Source organism: Hyperoodon ampullatus, assembly GCF_949752795.1.
Source record: "Hyperoodon ampullatus genome assembly, chromosome: 1".
Taxonomy (NCBI): domain Eukaryota; kingdom Metazoa; phylum Chordata; class Mammalia; order Artiodactyla; family Ziphiidae; genus Hyperoodon; species Hyperoodon ampullatus.
The window spans coordinates 147,006,430-147,027,525 of record NC_136914.1 but is presented as its reverse complement, the minus strand read 5'-3'; the positions used below and the strand labels follow the sequence as shown (position 1 = coordinate 147,027,525).

General features: G+C 41.7%; 1 protein-coding gene across 2 annotated transcripts in view; it reads right to left on the bottom strand.

Annotated features, from left to right (window-relative positions):
- The window catches only part of SEC24D (SEC24 homolog D, COPII coat complex component), a gene marked incomplete at its 5' end in the record, with an annotated part of 122,125 nt that extends 105,766 nt beyond the window's left edge, over positions 1-16,359 (bottom strand). The window contains 5 exons of one of the 2 annotated variants that reach the window (XM_079697737.1): positions 594-724; positions 1,004-1,282; positions 2,862-3,010; positions 7,778-7,907; positions 16,242-16,359. In XM_079697737.1, the coding sequence (XP_079553863.1) occupies positions 594-724; positions 1,004-1,282; positions 2,862-3,010; positions 7,778-7,907; positions 16,242-16,359 (807 nt within the window). The remainder of the gene's footprint in view (positions 1-593; positions 725-1,003; positions 1,283-2,861; positions 3,011-7,777; positions 7,908-16,241) is intronic. The other variant, XM_079697738.1, reaches the window with a different exon arrangement.
- Positions 16,360-21,096: the final 4,737 nt, after the last annotated feature.

Genomic DNA, 21,096 nt, shown 5'->3' with positions numbered 1-21,096 from the left:
CATGTAACCTAAGTGAAAAATAAATCTTTGTGGATGTCTAAGCCAAGTTGGGGACTGTTTGTTATGTAGATTAACCTAATAAAAGCCGACTGATACAGTTACTAAAAAGTAATTCTCCAAAGAAAATCACTTGGGTGGAGGAGAATTAAGTTACAGCTCTAATTTTATTTAAAACAGTTTTTTAAAATATGCCAAATACTTTGTACTCCTATGAGTATCCTGAAAAGGGTTCTTTAGTTTCTTAAAATAGCATTTTTATATAGAATATACTCTTACTACTAATTACTCATTAAATATCAATACATACTGCCAATATATGTGAATATAAACATCAATAGATACTGCCAAGTTTACGTGATACCAAAAAAAAATCCGCACAGGCTGTTTCTCTCATGGAGACCTCTGGTATGACATAACCCACCCTCACCACCCCCATACATACACAGAAGGAAGCAAGCCTTATCCATGTGATGGGTATTGTGCTTTGACAATAAAGGACAGGATAAATGCTAACAAACTGAAGAGTTTCTGAGAACAATGAATGAAGAATGGTTTTTTGTTAGGTAGACTGTGAGAGTGAGAAGAGCACTTACTGGGCTGGGGATAGAGTCAGGATCCAGCTTCTTCTGGGGCTGCGGTGGACCAGCCATCTGTGCAGGACCTCCGGGGAAGCCTCCTGGGTAGGAGAGCTGTGCACCTGCCATCTGGGGGCCATAGTTGGCTGCTTGGAAAAAATTTTAAAAAGAAATTATTATAATCCCCAAACCCAGATGTAGGGCTCACTGACAATATTATACTGTTCAGTCAAACACCTTGCATTTTTCATATTAAATAAGGCAGGGAGTTAAACGTGAATATTTACAGTTCCCCTTTACTTTGCACTTGCCACACTATTCAAAAACAGTAAGTGATAGATGCCTAGTAACATAGGAACAAATCTGATTCCCAATTAAGGGTACCCCCAGGGGACCCAAGGCCTTCCTCTGAGCCCTGTCCACCTTACCCTGCTGCAGAGGATATCCAGGGCCCAGGGTCTGTCCTGGAAGAGGTGGAGGCTGGTACTGGGAGTTCGTAGGAGCAGGCCTGGGGAGCCCGTCTTGTCTGTGCGTTGATGGAGGCAAGGGTGAGGCACCGGGGCCGTTTAGTGCAGTGGGTGGTGGTGGGAGAACCTGAGATCCAGGCTGCAAGATGGATGGCTGTGTAGACCGTGGAGGACCCTGGAATGCTGCTGCTGCTGATGGAGGGCCAGGAGGGCCCTGACTGGGGGGAGCCATGCCCGAACCTAGGCCAGAAAAAGACCAGCTCACCTAAATGCCACACTTCTCAACACTCTGACTTCTACCACGTATACAACAGGGACACTTCCTTTTCAGAATAAAGCAAGGAGGCACCCGTACAAGTCACATTTTTTTCCCCACAAGATGAAATCATCATTTAGAAAGTGACACAAATGCTATTTGGAGTACTGTATACAAGTAGAGCAACATTTATAATGATAGTGAGAAAATTAGTAGGATAAATTTTAACTCAGTTGCATTCACTTTTCATGACTCATGGCATTAATTCAGGAATTTTACCTGGTACAGAATATAGAAAATCATACAGAAGAAAAAAATTTTTTGGCATGACAAGCATTATTCACTCAGTCAATAAATTATTTGCATCCTGTGCTTGACTTGATCGAATGGATTTTGGAAGTAGGTAGAAATAACCAAGAAGAAGGGATGGGCCACTAAAATTCTATTGAATTATACTGGAAATCATAAAACTAGATTATTTTTTCCTTTCTTTGATTATGTGAAACTGTACTGCTGCTGCTTTGGAGACTCAGCCATTTTGAAACCAGTAAAAAGAAATACTCTGAGGGGATTTTTTTACTGATACTTTTAAGAAACTAACTTTAAGTAATGAAAACATTTGCCATCAAGATAAATGGCTGACTATGCTGTTGTTCCAGTGAAAATGTCTATGGCTCTTATACAGCATTGCTATTGATGTTAATCCCAATACTGTAACTGTTCTCTCTCCTTTTGTTCCCTTTTCTGTCCCACAGCATCTGAGCTTTCATTCTTCCCATGATCTAAATGCAGAATTAAAACGCACTGTGGGGCTTCCCTGGTGGTGGAGTGGTTAAGAATCCGCCTGCCAATGCAGGGGACACGGGTTCGAGCCCTAGTCCGGGAAGATCCCACATGCTGTGGAGCAACTAAGCCCGTGCGCCACAACTACTAAGCCTGCGCTCTAGAGCCCGCGAGCCACAACTACTGAGCCCACGTGCTGCAACTACTGAAGCCCATGCACCTAGAGCCTGTGCTCTGCAACGAGAAGCCACCGCAATGAGAAGCCCGCGCACTGCAACGAAGAGTAGCCCCTGCTCGCCACAACAAGAGAAAGCCCACGCACACAGCAACAAAGACCCAACGCAGCCAAAATAAATAAATAAATAAATTTATATTAAAAACAACAACAACAACAAAAAAGCACTGTGAAACAAAGAGTATTATATTTTTGATTTGGGGGCCTCATAATAAACACAGGGTTAAACTACCCTCACATTTCTTAAAATAATTTCACTGATCTAATGTTTATTTGTGAAGTCAGCATTTTTTGTTCTTTATTGATCTGATGTTGAACATAAGGTATTCTGAGGGTCCTTCAATTATCTTGAAATAAATGGCAGCATGATTTGGAAAAAAATAATTATTGCACACATAATACAGATGATTTATATGAAAATGTCCAAATACTACTTCAATATGGTATGCCAGAGGTATGTCTATTTTGAACTTGAAGAAAACCTTTCTTAGTAAAAATACTCATGAGACAAGACAGTCAATGAGCATGAATAATGAAATTGTTACCATAGCTGTTGACGTGCATAGTACTGAGCTGAGTGCCCAGCTGGGCGACGGATGAAGTGGACACCGGACTTGGGTAAGACGATTGTGTAGAGGGTGAGTATGGTGCATAGGAGGGGGCCGCACTGTTGACAGGTGCAGGGCCAGGAAATCTGAGAGAGAAAAGGGTGTTAATATCATATAGTCTCATATGCAAATGACATACAACAAATGTCAGTAACTTGTAAAATTAAATCAGCCCATCTAGTGGCACCAGGAAAATGACTGATATTATACACTAAATCTTTTATTTATTTATTGTTTAACTCTTTATTTTATATTGGAGTATGGCCAATTAACAATGTTGTGATAGTTTCAGGTGCATAGCAAAGGGATGCAGCCATACATATATATGTATCCATTCTCCCCCAAACTCACCTCCCATCCAGGCTGCCACATAACATTGAGCAGAGGTCTCTGTGCTAAACAGTAAGTCCTTGTTGGTTATCCATTTTAAATATAGCAGTTATACACTAAATCTTTAATTAACCTCAATGTGAGCTCAAAATGAATCATGTAGCATCATCCCATATCTATGCTTACATGCTAAACATATCAAGACACCTAGCCAGAAAAAAAAATTCTAACATAAACAAAGAACAAGTTTTGGAAATCAATTTAGGAAGCTGAGTCCATCACAGCCTAATCTATGTTAGGGCTAATGATCAATAGACCAGAAGTCAAGAAAACTAAAATGCTTTGTGACTGTATCTTTATGATCACTTAGAAATGATTTTGAGAACTGTCTTAAAGATATGTTTTGTAAATCCACTGCATCATAAAAAGAAATCATTTTTCTCAAGAAATGATGCTTTTTGTCTTTTTCTTAAAACTTATGCATGGGGTTTCATAGATATATGAAACAATTGCACACAGGCAGAATGTACATTCTCTACAAGAATGTATTAGTGGCTGTAGTGTGAAGTATGGTTACAGGGCTTGGGCTAACCAGCAGTTAATGGGAGGAGGGGGTGGGTAGTGTTATTTAATCATTTGAGAAAAAAATTCCCCAAAACATGTTCAGAGATATTTCACAGATGTTAACAATATTTTTAAAATATAACATTCTGTGAATCATTTTTTATAGAGATAGTACAGGTAGGATGAAATATGTTTCAAATGGAAGTTATGACAAGCACCCTCAACTATTTTTTTTAACTTAACAAAAGGTTAAAGATTTAAAATACAGAATGAAAGAATGCACACCATTAGCTATTACTTTTTGACTCAAAAAAACCAACTCATCATTCATTGCATAATACATATCCTAGGAGTTAGGCGTCAGAAATTCACAAATTTTTTTTTTCTGATCAACTAAGTCTTAAACAGATCTGGATTTTAAATGCAATATTATCAACTTAAAAGTAAAAATAAAATACTATTAAAGGGTAACTTTTATTAAATAATTTTTTAATAAAAAGTATTTTAGGGCTTCCCTGGTGGCGCAGTGGTTGAGAGTCCACCTGCCAATGCAGGGGACACGGGTTCATGCCCTGGTCCGGGAAGATCCCACGTGTCACGGAGCGGCTGGGCCCGTGAGCCATGGCCGCTGAGCCTGCGCGTCCGGAGCCTGTGCTCCGCAACGGGAGAGGCCACAACAGTGAGAGGCTCACGTACGGCAAAAAAAAAAAAAAAAGTATTTTAAAAAATTCTGACATACATATGAAAAAAGAGATTAACAAAACATATTAAACATACAGAGTGGTTTATTTTTCAATTTCATTACTTTACTAAATTAGTTTATCCAAGACCACACAGCATGTGGGTGTCAGAGCTTAGGTGAGAATCCAGGCCCCTGACCATAGCCTGGAGAGCTGGTGTGTGAGCATGGACAAGCCACTTAGTTCTCTGTAGCTTTCAGCTTTCAATCCATAAAAATGGAACAATCTCTTTCCCTGCTGTAAATATAATGTGGTTAGAATTAAAAATCATATAGATTTAAATATTTCTCATTGATTACTTCATTTAACATATTTCTGGGCTGAGAAACATTCAATTACATATTTTAATTAACTGTTTCATTGACTGTCAGAAGAGGGCAGATTCACCATCAAAAAGAACCAAAAAGAACCATAAAGGATCATAACCAGAGGATTTACAAAACATGAAAAGTTAGCCTCAGTTTAACCCTAAACCTCTGGAGAGTTGACTCAGTTGTCTGTGGCCTGCTCAACCTCAAATATTTTTCATTTTCAAGTTTACAACAAATTGCGTAAGAAGTGAGCTGTATGCTGAAGTTTGTTAGAATTTGGAGATAAGGTACCAAATTTTTCAAGATTTGACTGATACAAAATCTAGATTTTTAAATACTCAGCCCATAGACTAGAGAAAAACAAAAGCTCTGCCCAATGTCATTGCTTTACATATACACACACAAATGGAAGAGAAAACAAGTATGTATTTCTCTTATTTTTCTTGTTTTCTCCTTTTAAATTGCAACCAATTTCTTATTAGATTCACCCTAATAATAGCTTCGATTTGGGAAGACGAGTCTCCTTCCAACCTTCCTTCCCACCCAATTTGCCATTTCTTGGTCAAAATAGAACACTTACAATGGACTTTTCCCCCTATAATTAAAAAATGGAACTTTAGGTTATAGAATTTATTTAGGAGATTAATCCCACCCAGCAGTAACACTTTGTAGATAACTTTAGTACCACTTACAAGTTTAAGACATTTATTCCGCCTTAGCCAACACCAAAAGACAAGTGATTAGGTATGATTTTTAAGTTTTAGGAAACATTACCTTTGAAGTAGCAACATTTAAAAATAAAACTTATAATTTTAAAATTTAAATCAACATAATGACTCTGAATTAATCACGTTTTTATTCAACAGTTTAGATATGGTAAAAATCAAAAGCTTTCTATGATGGGTCCATGATGGGTCCTCTAAGTACAAATGACTCCCTGAAGTGCTATAACCATAGCCAGGTCATATGGGATCTATGCTCTCTGACAACCCCTGTTATCAGACTGGTGTGATTCACCTGCACAGTCACTGAGCCCTTTGTGCTTGCACTGAACTGTATACACAGAAATACGTCCCATGAGGCTAGGTAGCCTCACCATGGAGGCTTAGCCTGAATACTAGACTTTTCCATCTTTAAATCCCATTTCCAACCTTTAATTAACGGTTCAAGTTGAGGCAAGTGAACAGTGGAGGAGGAAGAGATGGGGCAAAATCTGTCAGTGCTTCCGTGGGCATCACAATAAAGGCAGATTCCTAAACCAAGCTGTGGTGGGTAGCAACACTGAGCTAGTAGGAAGGGCAAGCAAGAGACCGTAGACTTTCCATATCCAGTGGAAACGGTGCTGATAACTGCTAACATGCATTGTCTTTCACGGGCGTTGTGCACTGTGCAAGGTTTTTTGCATGGATTAGTGATCAAAATCCTCACCACCACACCATTATTGTTACAACTGTGATGAGGAAACCAAGGCACATAGAGGCAGAGTAACTTATCCAGCCAGAACTCCCTGAGCCAAGGGTATCAAACGTGCCCGACCCTAGAGCCTCTATTCGTCACTGTGCCAGATGCTGTGCTGAGCTCACAATCACACAGCTTAGATCGGTCTGATGGTAACGTCTGTGATTTACCTACTCCTAAGCAACCTAATTCAAGTGAAACAAGTAGAAATAACCAAAAAGATTAATCCAATCTAGGCTAATACCAGTGACTCAAATCTTTTCTTAACTTCAAAGTGGCTGTTCAATTTTTGCATTTCTTTTAAAAAAAAAATCTGACTTGCTTGGCAGTTCACAACAATGTACTTCTCCAGATTTTCTCCTCTATACTCTGGACTGAGAATTCTACCTCCTCATTTTACAAGGGAGGAAAATGCGGTCTAGAGGCCCAGGAACGTCACCAGCATCACAAGGCTAGTGAATTGTTTGAACCAGAGGCAACGTCTTGGTTCAGGCTTTCTGCCCTCCCCTCGTGCCTCACCACCATGCTATTTAGGCAAGAGACAGGAGGGGCAGGTCCTGAGTCAGGCCATTTGACTTCGTGCTCCTTGTTCAAACCATGATCCCATGTAAACCCAATTACTCAGACTCACTCATCCAGTGATTCCTACATCAACCTTCACTCTGCATCTGAGAGCTACCACGTCAATGGCAAATGTTATCACAATAGACAAGAGCCAGGGAATGTCAACCTCACAAATGCCCTGTCAGTGAATGAACTTGATGATTTAAAACATTCCAGAAGGAGTTTTCCCACTAGCAGGGACTACAGGCTCCTTCAAAGGGTAATGAAATGGCCCCACCATCAGCAAGGTCCAGAATCCTCCAGAAGGGTTACTCCTCCACCAACCCCAACCTTGCAGCCTGACAACCTGAGAAAGGAACCTGGGAAATGAAGCCTCTGGGTGATCCTTGGAGAAATTCCAACGTAAACACTGTGTACAGCTTGGCACTGGGATTCTCACCAGCAACACCTCACAGGACAAACAACAATGGGATTCCAGCAGGGAAGGTGTGATGCGGACTCCCTTCCTGGGGCACAGTCCTGAGGGGTTGCATGGTCCCAGCATCTCCCACATCTCATACCTTGGCTTCTCCAGGCCTGCCTCCAACTTCTCCCTTCCTTAATTTATAAACACAGATGATTTATTCCCCGTGTTGTTTTTACTATCACCCTGCCTTTCAAGAGTCCCTCACTGGCATCCGTGTGCCTTCCACATCAAATCCACAGGCTTTACCACTGGCCTAACTTCTCTAAATGCTTTGTGTCCTAGCAGTTTTCCAGTAGATCCTTTTGAGGATGTGGGCAGTATCAGGAGGTCAGAGTTTCAATCAACCAACATGCAAGTGTAGAAGGGACTTGTAAGATAATTTTAGTAGATTATACAAATGAGGGCTGGAATCTCGCTCACCTTTGAAGAGGAGGACCTTGGGCATGAGCTCCATTCTGGCCAAACTGATGGGGTCCATGAGGCGGATGGCCCTGAGGCAACATCCCCCCGGGGGCAGCAGCCCCCAAAGGCCCTGCTGGCTTCATCATACCTGCAAGGGAAGGACATGAGTTTAGAAGAGTATGAAAGTGCAAAGAGAGAGGACACAAAGATATTAGGTTAAAAATGCAAAAAATAGGAGGGGGAGGAGGAAAAACAGGTTAGAACAAGTTCTCCTTCACACTTGCTTTAACCATCACAGACTTACCAATGCCAGGCTGTGGCATCATTATTTGACCATCACAATGATAGGAGAGCAGAAATCCTTTTAACGCTAAACAGAAACTAAAATAGAAGAAATAAATCTTTGCATTTGGTAGAGAGGCATCTTGATGGAACACACTATCACACAAAGAATGCTAGAATACACAGTGGAAAATGTCCATTGGATATCAGAATACAAATCTGGAAAAAAAAAACCAGTATGAGGCATCACAAAACATCCTAACTCAATTATGGGGGGAAAAAGACCTCTGAAAATGCTTTTATTTGAGTTACAGCAGGAGGAACACGAATGGAGAATAGCATCTGTTTCTCCAATGAATCCAGAGCACAGCCTTCAGAGTTAATAATTTTTCCAGGATTCTCAAGAGTTGAGGGACTTCTCAAGTCATCACGGTCACCCATACAAAATACGGAATCACACGTGATTAAGAGATGCTCTTGGCAGTGCCGGCGTTTTAATTTATAAGCAGCTCTTCTCCAATAGAGATCTTTAAAGGTTTCTCTTTAAAACCATTCTCAGACATTTTTCTCTCCTTCTAGAGAAATCATGGTACAGGAGAAAAATCATTGAGCTTGGGTTAGAGCAGTTCGACGCCCCATCCGGCCACTTACTAGCAAATAGATGGCTCTGGGCAAGAAGTTTATCTTTGTGGACCTCAGTTTTCCCTCACTGCAAAAGGAGAGGCTTAGACTAGATTACTTGCAACACCTCTTTCAGTCTTTTAAAAGGAAAAAAAAAAGAGAAAAAGTATATTTCTTTTATTTGCTCTATTTCCATCCTGCTTGTTTTTGCTCCAGGCCATTCAATTCACTTTTTTAAAATTTTTATTGGAGTATAGTTGGTTTACAATGTTGTGTTAGTTTCTGCTGTACAGCAGAGTGAATCTGTTACATATATACATATATCCACTCTTTTTTAGATTCTTTTCCCATATAGGTCATTATAGAGTATTGAGTAGAGCTCCCTGTGCTATACAGTAGGTCCTTATTAGTTATCTATTTTATATGTAGTAGCATGTACATGTCAATCCCAATCTCCCAATTTATCCCTCCCTCCCTTACCCCCTGGTAACCATATGTTTGTTTTCTACCATTCAATTTACTTTTGACCCCATTTTCCTCTCTGGCACCATCACCAATGACCTCCTGGCTGGCTTCTGTGCACTCCTCCATTTGACCTCATGATGGTATTTCATACTCAACATCTCCTTTCTTCTTTTATCTTCTTCTAGAAAGTTTATTCGCTTAGACAGTAAGGGAAGTGACTGGATGACCTTGCAGTAGCCCCGAAAGAATTTCTTACATTGTCACACTGGGTTTGCCAAAAAGATCGTTCGGTTAATGAATACGTTAATGAATACATTGTTCAATAAAGTTCTTGGTGAAACGAAAAATGTGCCTTTTATTTTTACTTAAAACCGAACGAACTTTTTGGCCAAGACTTTGGAGCACATGCTCTCAGATGCCTGGGTAATGCAGAATGAAATATAACCAGTAAGGTGGCAGTATTCATGAATAATATTATTGAAACGTTTACAAAGGTTTCTTTTCTTAAAACAGGATTCCTCAAACTTAAGAAAAATTTTATATTACCTTTACAGTCACAGTATATTTAACCATTTTCCATATACCAAGAACAAAAACAACAAATATTACTCTTATTTTTACATAGAGTTTAAACCCCAAATCCAGCAAAGTTAGAAAAACATGAGACTTGCAGTCACACAGACTGGAGTTTGTGTTCCTCCCCTACCATTAAACACCTGTGACCCTGACAAGATACGTTGTTCTTTCGAAACCTAAGCTTTTAACACTATACCACGGCAATAATGTCCCCTGTCTCTGTGGATTGTTCTGAGAATTAAATGAGGCAATGGGTATAAAAGCATCCAGAATAATGCCCGATAAATAAAGGTAATCTCTCAAGAAATCTTAGTTTCTCTCCCTGGCCATATCCCTTGCCTTTTTTTCCAAGGATTTATATTCTAACAAGACATATATACCATAATTATATGCACACTTGTATTTTCATTTTTAAAACATTATTTTGGACAAAAGTAGAAAATCTACAATACTAGCACTAAAGCAGTAAACAATCACGTACACTACAAGAAACTAAAGATATTCTCGTTTCTTAAATAAGTAGGTAAACAGCAATTTCATCAACAACCCTCATATATACGTCTAGAAAAGCAAAAAACTGTTCTCGGAGTTACTCATGTCATGTGTACGTGAGATGCACATATTAACTTGTTTCTAAAAACAAAACCGAAACAAAACAAAACAAAAAACAGTTCTTACTCAAGCAGAAATGTCGTACACCAATCTTACTAAAATGTTCTTTCTCTTTTATTTTTTTAACTTTTTATTTTATATTGGAGTACAGTTGATTAACAATGTTGTGTTAGCTTCAGGTGTACAGCAAAGTGATTCAATTATACGTATATATGAATCTATTCTTTTTCAAATTCTTTTCCCATTTAGGTTGTTACATAATATTGAGCAGAGTTCCCCGTGCTATACAGTAGGTCCTTGTTGGTTATCTATTTTAAATATAGTAGTGTGTCCATGTCAATCCCTTTATTTTTGTAAATTAACTGTATAGCAATGATTCAAACTCATTCTTGTTCAACATACATTCAATGTGCCTCTGAGGCATGAAGAGCTCTTAGGGAAGAGATAACCATGTAGACAATTACAGTGCCCTGTGACAGTGCTGTGATATGCAGAGGGACTACCTAACTCTTCCTAGGGGAATCAAGAAAAGTTCAAAGAGGAAGGACTACTTGAGCAGAATCTTGAAGGACAGGCAGGAGTTGTCTTAGTACAGGACAGGATAGGGGATTCCAGGCAGAAGGCAAAGCTCAAGTGAAGACCTGAGAGAGCATGGTGTGATCAGGGACTGGCAAAAGGTGCGGTGTGAACAGATGGTGGGGAAAATGGCTGGAGCAGAGGTTGTCCAGGTTGGTTGGGGTCAGACTGCAAAGTCCTGGATGCCATTTGAACTCTATACTCAGGGCAAAGGGAAGTCAGTATCACTGTTATCTGCAAAGTCATAGTCTTCGCCTGGCCACATCACTGGCATTTTCATAAGTGATCAGAGATAAAGAGAAATCAGGTTCTTTATAGAGCAGTATGAGAATTTTAATAGGAAATCAAAACCATACCAAGAGAAAGATCTAACTATGCTTATGCTCAAAGAAAAATATCTTAAATCATAAACGGATCTTTAATGCAGTGACAGATTTTATGGACTAGCTTACTCAATACCAATTCCAATTCCTTTCTGGTTTGCCTTTCTGTATGGTCCTGAGCTGGAAAGATGGAATCTGCATTTCCTAGACTCCCTTATAAACTGGGCTGCCATGTGCTCTAAATTCAGCAAAGCCACACACCTTTGGGAGACCCTGGCCAGAGGGCAGAGATGGTGGCTCCAGGTTAGACAGGCAGTGGCTGCTGACGGAATAGCCCCATGTAGGGTGTGCACTCTATGGACCGCAGAGTCCCAAGCCTGGTTCTCTGACTCTCTAATATTCTCTTAGCTTCCTGATACCCTTTTACAAATCTCTTTCTGCTAGACTGGCTTCTGTTATTGGCAAAAGAACCCCGACCAAAACAACATCACAGAAAAGCATATCTTGGATTTGGCCCTGGATCTGACAAACTAAAACCAAAATTAAAAGCCATTTGTTAAAAAAAAAAAAAAGTTTATCTAAAATAAACAAAGATAAACTCCCTATTATATGGGCAGAACTGTAATGACTATTGTTCCTGAGGCACTGTGCCTGGTGCTGCACCTACATAAGCTCACTATTTATCAGAAGCCTCACCACCTCCAGAGCCCCCAGCCCCAGTTCCAGGACATCAACAGTTCTTGCCCCTCAGCTTCCAGACCAGTGGTCCTCAACCAAGGGCGATGTTGCACCTGAAGGGACAACAGGCAATGTCTAGGGCTTTTGGTTGCCAGGGCTTGGGGCCGGGGGTTGGAGAGGGAGCACTGGTATCTAATAATAATGCGCAGAAGCCACAGACGCTGCTAAAGGCCCTACAATGCACAGCACAGCCTCCCACAACAAAGAACTAGCTGGCCCCAAATGTCAACAGTGCTGAGGACAAGAAACCTTGCTCCAGAAAGCAGTGTGCCCACTCTGATTCCTTCTCCACACTCTTCCTAATATGGAGTGTAACTGAAAAATATACACGGGATCGTGACCCTTCCCAGCTTACAATGCTTCAGCAGCACCCCATGGCCCTTAGAATAAAGCCTAAATAAAGTCTTAGTGGCCCCACTTTCCACTTCAGGCGCCTCTCACTGCTCACACTCTATACGTCAGCCATGGTAAACCTCTTGCAGGTCCTCAAAAGTGGCACCTCCCCAACCCCAGCAAGCTGCCTCCCTACGTGGCCAACTCTCACTCATCTTTCGGGTCTTTCCTTCCAGGAAGACTCCCTTCACCTGTAAGCCTTGGTTAGGTGCACCCACTGTGGGCTTCCAGCCCACCTCTACCTCCTCAAGATGGTGCTTCCCCCACACTGTCACTGTCAATTTCCTTAATGCATGTCCTGCCAGATAAGTAAGTACTATAAGGACAGAGGTTAGTTTCATTTTATTCATTGTCGTATCTCCACAAGTATTTTGCTCACTCAATAAATCTGTTATATTTGTTATTATATAGCGCTAGCATTACACAATAGGCACAAATGGCAATATGGTATGTAAGAAATTCAAACCAAGACTTAGCACTGGCCACATCTACAGTAAAATAGATATTTCAAGGAACTACAGCTAAGTTGCCTGTGTCTGTCACACACACACAAAAAAAGGATCACCAAAAGGCTAGAAAAGAAGGCACGTGATGACCAAAGACTAAGAGATCTAAGGTCATTCAGCACAGAGAAATAGAGGCTAGGGTAATTTAGTGACCACCTTAAATCATTAAACAAAGACACCATAATTTACAGAAAGGTACGTATACAGAGTCGGATAGCCTGGTATCCATCTGAGAATTGAATAAGGAGAAAGAGGTTTAAATTAAAGCATGAAGGATTTAATCCAACAAAGACAGTTTTTTTTATTATTGGTAAACACCTGAGTGTTTTGCTGATGAATGCAGCAGCTGGTCATTCACTCATTCATCGAACATACATTGAATGAAGACCTTCTCTGCTCAGGCACATCTATTATACACATAATGGTAAATTGTAGTGAGGCTGCACAGGTGTTAGAGAACACAGGAGAAGAGGATTTACAAATAAGCTTGAGGACGAATAATGGTCAGAAATGCCTGCAAGCACCACACGTGAACTGAGTCTGAAGGAGGAGTGTGAGGTATGCCCTGCTGGGAGGAAGAACATAGAGGCACGGGTTGGCTTTCTGGCGGTCCTGGAAAGGTCTGAAGCAAAAGAAAGTCGGAATTAGATTTGCAGGCTATCTCTCCAGCACAGGGCTGAATGTTTTGAGAAAGGCAGTACTGGAGAGAGGGTTAAGAGACCATGTTAGTAATCCAGGCAAGAGGTGGATGGCTGGAACAAGAATAGTGACAACGGGATAAAAAGGAGGAAGTAGGTAGAAAAGACATTTGCGATTACCCCAGAAGAATTTGGATTAGAGAAGGTAAAAGGAAGAGATTTTTTTTAAACAGTGGAACTTTCTAATTTGGGTAGCTGAATGAATGATAGCTGCCGGGTGAGATACAGAGTATCAGAAAAAAATAGGTTTTATAAAAAAATACTGAATTATTTTGGACATGATGAGTTTGATATACCTATGTAAACAGGTGGGCAGTTGAAAATACAGATTTGGAGTTTAGGAGAGACATCTGAACTGGAGAAATAGATCTGAGAGACTAGTACTTTATATGGAATGATATGGTTAAGGGAAAAAATCTATAGAGTGAGAGGAAAAGAGAGGTGGAGACAGAAGAAAGAAGGAGAAACAGCACTGCTTAAGGGTCATGTAGCGGGGTGGGAACTCCTTAGAAGATGTCCAGAAACCCACCAAGAAAAATAACAAAAGGATAGTGTCACTGAAACCGAAGGAGAAAAGGGTTTTGTACAACAAGAGCAGTAAACGGTGTCAAATTCAAAAGAGGACAGGACAGCGTCTACTGCATTTGGTAACAGGAGGCCACCAATGACCCCGGTGGGAGAAGGGGAAGGGTGGATGGGGCCCAAGCTATGGAGTAGAGACCACATGGAGCCATGGAGGGGCTGCAAAGCAAGGATGGAGAGTGAGTGAGTGAAGTGAGTACTTGTTTAAGAAGATGGCTGTGAAGACAGGTAGGAAAAGTGAATAATACTGAATGTCGTACTTAGGTGTGTATTGGAGTTTGTTGTTTGTTTTCTTGAGGGACCGGGGCATGAATCTTGGCTACTCCACCAGCTCTGTGACCTTGGATAAATCATTGTATACCAGACATTCAGTTTTCTTAGCTGCAAAATAGGGCTAATAATGTCCTGAGTAGCACTGCATGAGGATTAAAGAAGATAATACACGTAAATCTTTTAGGACCAGTTTTTGATACATGGAAAGCATGCAAAAAAGAGAAATTTATAATTGTCATTATATATAAATGCTGAGCGGGAATGAACCACCGGACAGAAAGAAACCAGAGAAAGATGGGTTAAATGCTTCCTACAGGATCCAGACCTAGAAATATTATGGGGAGGACTGGTCCTGGACAAGAGGAGGATGCCTCATCTGGAGGTTTTTTTTTTTTTTTTTTTTTTTTTTGCGGTATGTGGGCCTCTCACTGCTGTGGCCTCTCCCGTTGCGGAGCACAGGCTCCGGACACGCAGGCTCAATGGCCATGGCTCATGGGCCAAGCCGCTCCGCGGCATGTGGGATCCTCCCAGACCGGGGCACGAACCCGTGTCCCCTGCATCGGCAGGCGGACTCTCAACCACTGCGCCACCAGGGAAGCCCTCATCTGGAGGTTTTTAAAAATTATGGGCAGGGCTTCCCTGGTGGCACAGTGGTTGAGAGTCTGCCTGCAGATGCAGGGGACGCGGGTTTGTGCCCCGGTCCGGGAAGATCCCACATGCCGTGTAGCGGCTGGGCCCGTGAGCCATGGCCGCTGACCCTGCGCTTCCGGAGCCTATGCTCCGCAAAGGGAGAGGCCACAACAGTGAGAGGCCCGGGTACCACAAAAAAAAAATTATGGGCAGACTAAGTCATCAGAGTGACTTCCCACAGGACATTCACAGTCTCACAGCATCTTCTACAGCAAACTGTGCATGGCTGCTACCACCAAGCCTCCCTAGAGGCTTTCCTCACCCCTGGCTGACTCTGCACCCCATACATGCTACTCAGCACAGCCTGGATCCTACATACCTGAGTCAGTCCTAGTGAACCCCAAGAGACACTCATTGATTTATACACAGCCCATTTCCACCAAGGATTTGAAATGAATTCCTCAGAATTCCCTCAGAAGTCCCAAGAACTGTCTTACACAAATATTTTTAGGGAATCTGGGATCATCAGAACTGAAACAAGCTGGTATTAGCCTCACTTCTGACGCTGAAACTTGGTCCCTCAGAGCAGCCCCTTGATAATAGGAGGTGACTTCATCATGTCAACTGCCATCAGAGCAATACCAATCCCACTCCACTACTCCTTTTTCTCCCACCTCTGCTCCAAAGCCAAGATTCCCTGCTGGGTACCATATTTTAAGGCAACCAATATTATTCAATAATGATTTCAAAGCAAGGCCATGTTTTTCTTGTTATTATCATCACTGAGTAATCTTTTGCATACAAATCTAATGATATTTTTCCAATATCAACATATGTATATATTTAATATACATATATTTAGTATATAGTGTGTGTATATATACATATCTATATATACATAATTTGTGGGGGTTTTTAGTGTTTACAATAACCTCACACCACTGATTAATAGCAAGAGCAAGTCTAACAGTAAAAACAAAACACTCAGCAAGTGTCTTTGTTTTCATCTATATTTAAAAGACAAACTCATTCTGGTCCATGCAATAACCAAACTAATGAGGTAGGCTTTTAACAAATAATCCTATAATCTCAAGCCATTGCATCATCTATAATGACCATTCAACTCTTCCAAAGCTCTTTCAGAACATCTTATGTCTCTGAGGCTGAGATTCAATAATCACATATGGGTCAAAATAATGCACTTTACCTGGTGGAGAACCTGTGTGAGATGGGTCCCCATAGTGCCCATAATGCGGTGGAGAAAGGCCTATTCCAGGCTGGGACTGAGAATAAGGAGGTGTAGCCACATAGCCTTGTTGACTCATTATGAAAATATCATTCCAAGGAACAGTTCTATAAAAGAACCCTGCAACAGATAAAAGAAATTGTTAACAAGAGGGTTTGAGTCACTTAACTTTATTAAAAATATAAACACTGTTAATAAATGTTTATGACGGTTTGAGGAAAGGTACAATTATCAGGTGCATGAGACAGCTTCATATCATACACTATATCATATCACTACCCCCTAAAAAGGCTCTAACCATAGCTCTGCGGAACTCAGCAACTCACTTCTATAGCCCTAGGCAAATTCTCAGGCGTGAAATCCTGAATAACAGCTGCCAACCACTTTTTCATTGTAAGACTAAACTGTTTCACAGAGAGTCTCTCATAAACGTATCTATTATTTTGGTGCCTTTGGTTTCCACAGCCCCATTACAGCACAGAGCTTGTCACTGGCAATAATCACCTTGTCATTCAATTGACTGACCAGCAGAACTGCCAGTAGTAGTCTGCAACCAGATGTTTTGACTTGTGTCAGTTTAGTGCTATCCTCATTAGTCATTTTAATCAGGCAGTTAGGATAAAGAGAAATCAAAAGTCCAACAAATCTAGCAGAAGATAAGTTGATAATGGACTGACTTTATGAGTCATATATTGATGAAGCCAGGTGGCAGCCTACAACTGTTTGAGAGTTGTCAGTGGTTTCTCAAAGATGACAGACTTTCTTACTGATTTAAATATCATACCTCTAAGAACATATGCACATATATTTAAGAAACTAAGGAAAAAAGTCCAATTGCATATGTGTTTAGGCACACACACAACTCACAAATACAACAGATCTATCTTGATTCTACTCAGAACCCAAACATCAATTTGTTTTAAATTTGTCATTTTCTCCAAGTTTCATAAATAAGAGACATTTCATAGAACTATTCTTAAAAAAAAATTATAATAGAAAAAGCGCTGAATCCTGGCAAGAGAAGTGGGTTTACACTACAAATCTGCCAGTACTTAGCTGTGTGACATGGAATAAGCTGAAGAACCTCTCTGGGCATCAGTTCCCTCTTACAAAATAAAGCTTCTAAAAGCCTCTCCAGATATAAAACAATGCTTCTACGATTTCTCTCCAGTTTCTTCACCCAGCATAGGAATATTCTTCCTTTTGTTATTTTATGATGCTACCTTTTAAGCTAAAAGTTCAGCGCAACCTGCTAAGGTCTGAAATCTATATTCAGGAAACTGCCTTCTTCATTTGGTTTCGTTTTCATATTAAACTCTAAGACTCCAAAATTAAAGCAACGAAGTAAAAATATTATAAGATCACTTTCTTCTCCTTGGAAAGGGAGATCTAAAGAAAGGAGAGAGAGGCCTGTTGGTCCACTGTGTTACTGACAATATATTTTCCCTCCTCCCACTTAGCGGAGAGAGACGTGGCAGCCTGAGCTTTGGTCAAGCTCATCCAACCAAGCGCATTTAGGAAGTCAGCAGGAACACACCTACGTAGCAGCCTGTTGCTGAGTGACAGAAAGGAAAGGCAGGGATGTTCACTCCAAAGAGCAGGAAGCAGTTGGGTCCCTCTTAACTGGTCCTGGCAGGAATTTGCTTCCCCACGCAATCCAGTTTGCCACGTCAAACTTCCTCACACGGAGCCCCAAGTTACAGAAACCTGACTCAGCTTCAAGAGGCAACATGGCAGAAAGCCACTTGCCACGAGCAGACCGAGGCTCAAAATCTGGGGAGCTTCAAGCCCAGGACAACCCCCAGTCCGCTGTCACTCGACCATTCCAGCTAAGATGGAATCTCACCCTGGGCCAAGTTCGGATTTGGACAAATCAGTTTCACTATCAGGCTGTCCCGAAGCTTGAAGATACAGCTGCCAATATTACCATGAGAATTTCCAACATTCCCTTCCTCCAAAGAGGGGAAATTAAGTTGATACGGAGATAAGAAAACCACTGGCAGCGACACTGGAATACCGTGGCTACTGAGGGCCGTAATCAGGGAGTTAGTTCCAGCATCCCCAGACACAAAGATGGGGGCGGGTAAAAAATGCCCACGCCCACCCACCCCACCCCCATTATTAAACTGCACGAAGGGGCTAAAGGAGCAAAGTAGGAGGTCTCCTCCGCTGCCCTGCCACAGGTGAGCATCCAGCCTCTGCCCACCCCCGACCCCCGTCCGGGCACCGCACCCCACTCCAGCTGTGCCTGGGGAGGGTCCCGCCGGAGCGCAGCTAGGCTGGGCGAGGCATTACCTGGTCGGCTCCCGCACGCCGCCGGGCTTCCGAGAGCCTGCGCTCTGCTCCCAGTGCCGGCTGCCCCCGGTGACCCAGCTCCCGCGGAGGCCGCTTCTCCTGCCGTGCCTCCCCTCGGGCCGGTGTCCCCACAGGCTGGTCTCGCTCGCGGAGTTGCAGCTGGGCTGGGAACTGCCACGTCAAACACTCTCCCGGCTGCGCGCCCCCGGCACCCGGGCTCGGACCAGCGGCCGCGCTCCAGCCGGCGCACGCGCACAAACGCCGGCAGGGCGGGGCCTGCGGCGGCGCCCGCCACCCAGAGCGGCACGCGTATTGGCCGCGCGTCCTCTCTTTTTTTTTGTCTTTTTGCCCCTTCCTGTCCGTCTTGTTTGCCTGTTCCTTTCCCTCCAACAGGTCAAAGATTTTAATGCTGTTGCTGAATCAGAGCAACATTTTCACCGTGGAGCCCCGTAGGACGGAGGGAGTTTGTATTGAGAGTTCATTCATTCTTCCGTTCAACAGGTTGCAGATTCGGCTGTTCATTCATTACATATTACTTGAGTAACTAGGATATTTCAGGTACTGCACTGCCGATACCGGAAGGTACACGCTTCCCGGATCTCGAAGAGATTACAGTCTAAAGGCGAATCTGGCACGTGTACACAGGCAACTTGATGACGTACTCGTGCGATGCCCTAGAGAGGAAGGAACGCCCAAGGCAGCTGTCAGCGCGGCGCAAAAAGGGAGGAAAGGATGTCCCAACTGAAAAGTATGGGAAGACGTGTCTTCACTGAAGCTAGGATTGCTAGATTTCTGTGTATTCCTTCAACGAATGTCTACATATTCGTTGTCTGTGAAGTAGGATGACTGATCCCACCCCAAAACAGGGATCGCTACATGTATAAGCACCCAACGTTTAGCTCGCTGTACTGTGAGAAACAGCTGAGAAAGAAAGGCGACCTATGTGGGACCTGAAACTTGACCTCTCTCTCTAGACTTAAAAATCAGGACCATCCGGCTGCTTTCTCACAACCCCCCACTGCTAAATAGAAAGACCTTCAGACAACCCGAGGTTTGGTGTAACTACCATTTTGTTCAAACTTAGAAAAGTAAAACCAGACCAGTGTTTTGTTTTCAAAACACACTTTTTTCTGGGGTACAAGAAAGTGAAAGCTACTTGACAGATTCCTTTAGTGATGAAATGCCTAGGTATTAGTAAAAACTTACATGAGTATGATGCTTCTGCTGAAATGCTCCATGAGTTTTGCAGGCATTTTATGTTGTTCCAGGGTAGTGAAGACTAATGGTCTCTTTCCGCATGTTACTTTTGTAAGATGTTAAGGTGTGATGCCCTGCCCACGTCCAGTTCAACACTGGTCAGGTTTGAAAATCTGCAATGAAAACTTGGTTTTAAATTTGTTTCTTATATTCTCAATATGATGAAAATATTTGATGGAGTTTAGGAAGCTTTGCCTTGTTGAAGCAGTACAACTTGTAAGAGCAATTAAAAAAAAAGTTTTCATATCACAGCCATGACACAATGTAGGAGAGAGTAGAGTTGTGTTCTTAGGGTCTTTCTGTTCTAACTTTAAAAGGAAAAGAAAGAAGAGAGTCAACTCTGCAAAGACTATACAGAAAGAAGGAATTTCCTGACAATACTCAGGGTTCTGTCTGATAGGTGGCCTTTGGAAAGTCAGAATTATGATGCTCTAAGCATTTATGTAACTTAAGAGGTTTCTAATTACAAAGCTACAGTTTGAAGCAGCTTTATATTTTAAAAAAAAACTGAAATGGCCAAGATTTGGACTACGTTAAATACATGGAAGCACAGTAAATTAGGCCAAGTTAAGTGGGGCTAGGGGAAAGGGTACATGGTAGGCTGAGTAGCAACCAATAACAGTAACAATAGAGTTCAGGTGTTCTGCAAGGTCCAACACCAAGGTGTTTCTGGAATTACTTTTTTACAAATAACAGCTTTATTGAGATATAATTAACAATCACCCATTTAAAGTATACAATCCAATGGTTTTTAGTATGTTCACAGAGTTGTATAGCCATCACCACAATCAATTTTAGAACATTTTCATCCCTCCTCAATAAACTCTATGCATTGGTATAGTAACTCCCCTTTCCCCCCTACCTTCCTCATTCCACAGTCCTAGGCAACCACTGATTTACTTTCTGTCTATAGATTTGCTTATTCTGTACATTTCATATAAATGGAATCATACAATACGTGGCCCTTTGTGATGATCCTTTTACAAGTTCATGTTGTAGTATGTATCAGTATTTCTCTCCTTTTTATTGCCAAATAATATTCCATTATGTGGATATAGCACATTTCATTTATCTACTCATCAGTTGATGGGCATTTAGGTTGCTTCCCCCTTCTGGCTATTATGAATAATGCTGCCATGAACACTTATGTACAAGTTTTTGTTTGGATATATGTTTTCATTTCTCTTGGGAATTTAATTCCCAGATCAAATAAAAAATGTACTAAAAAAAAAAAAAGACAGTCTGGCTCCAAAGGCTGTGCTCT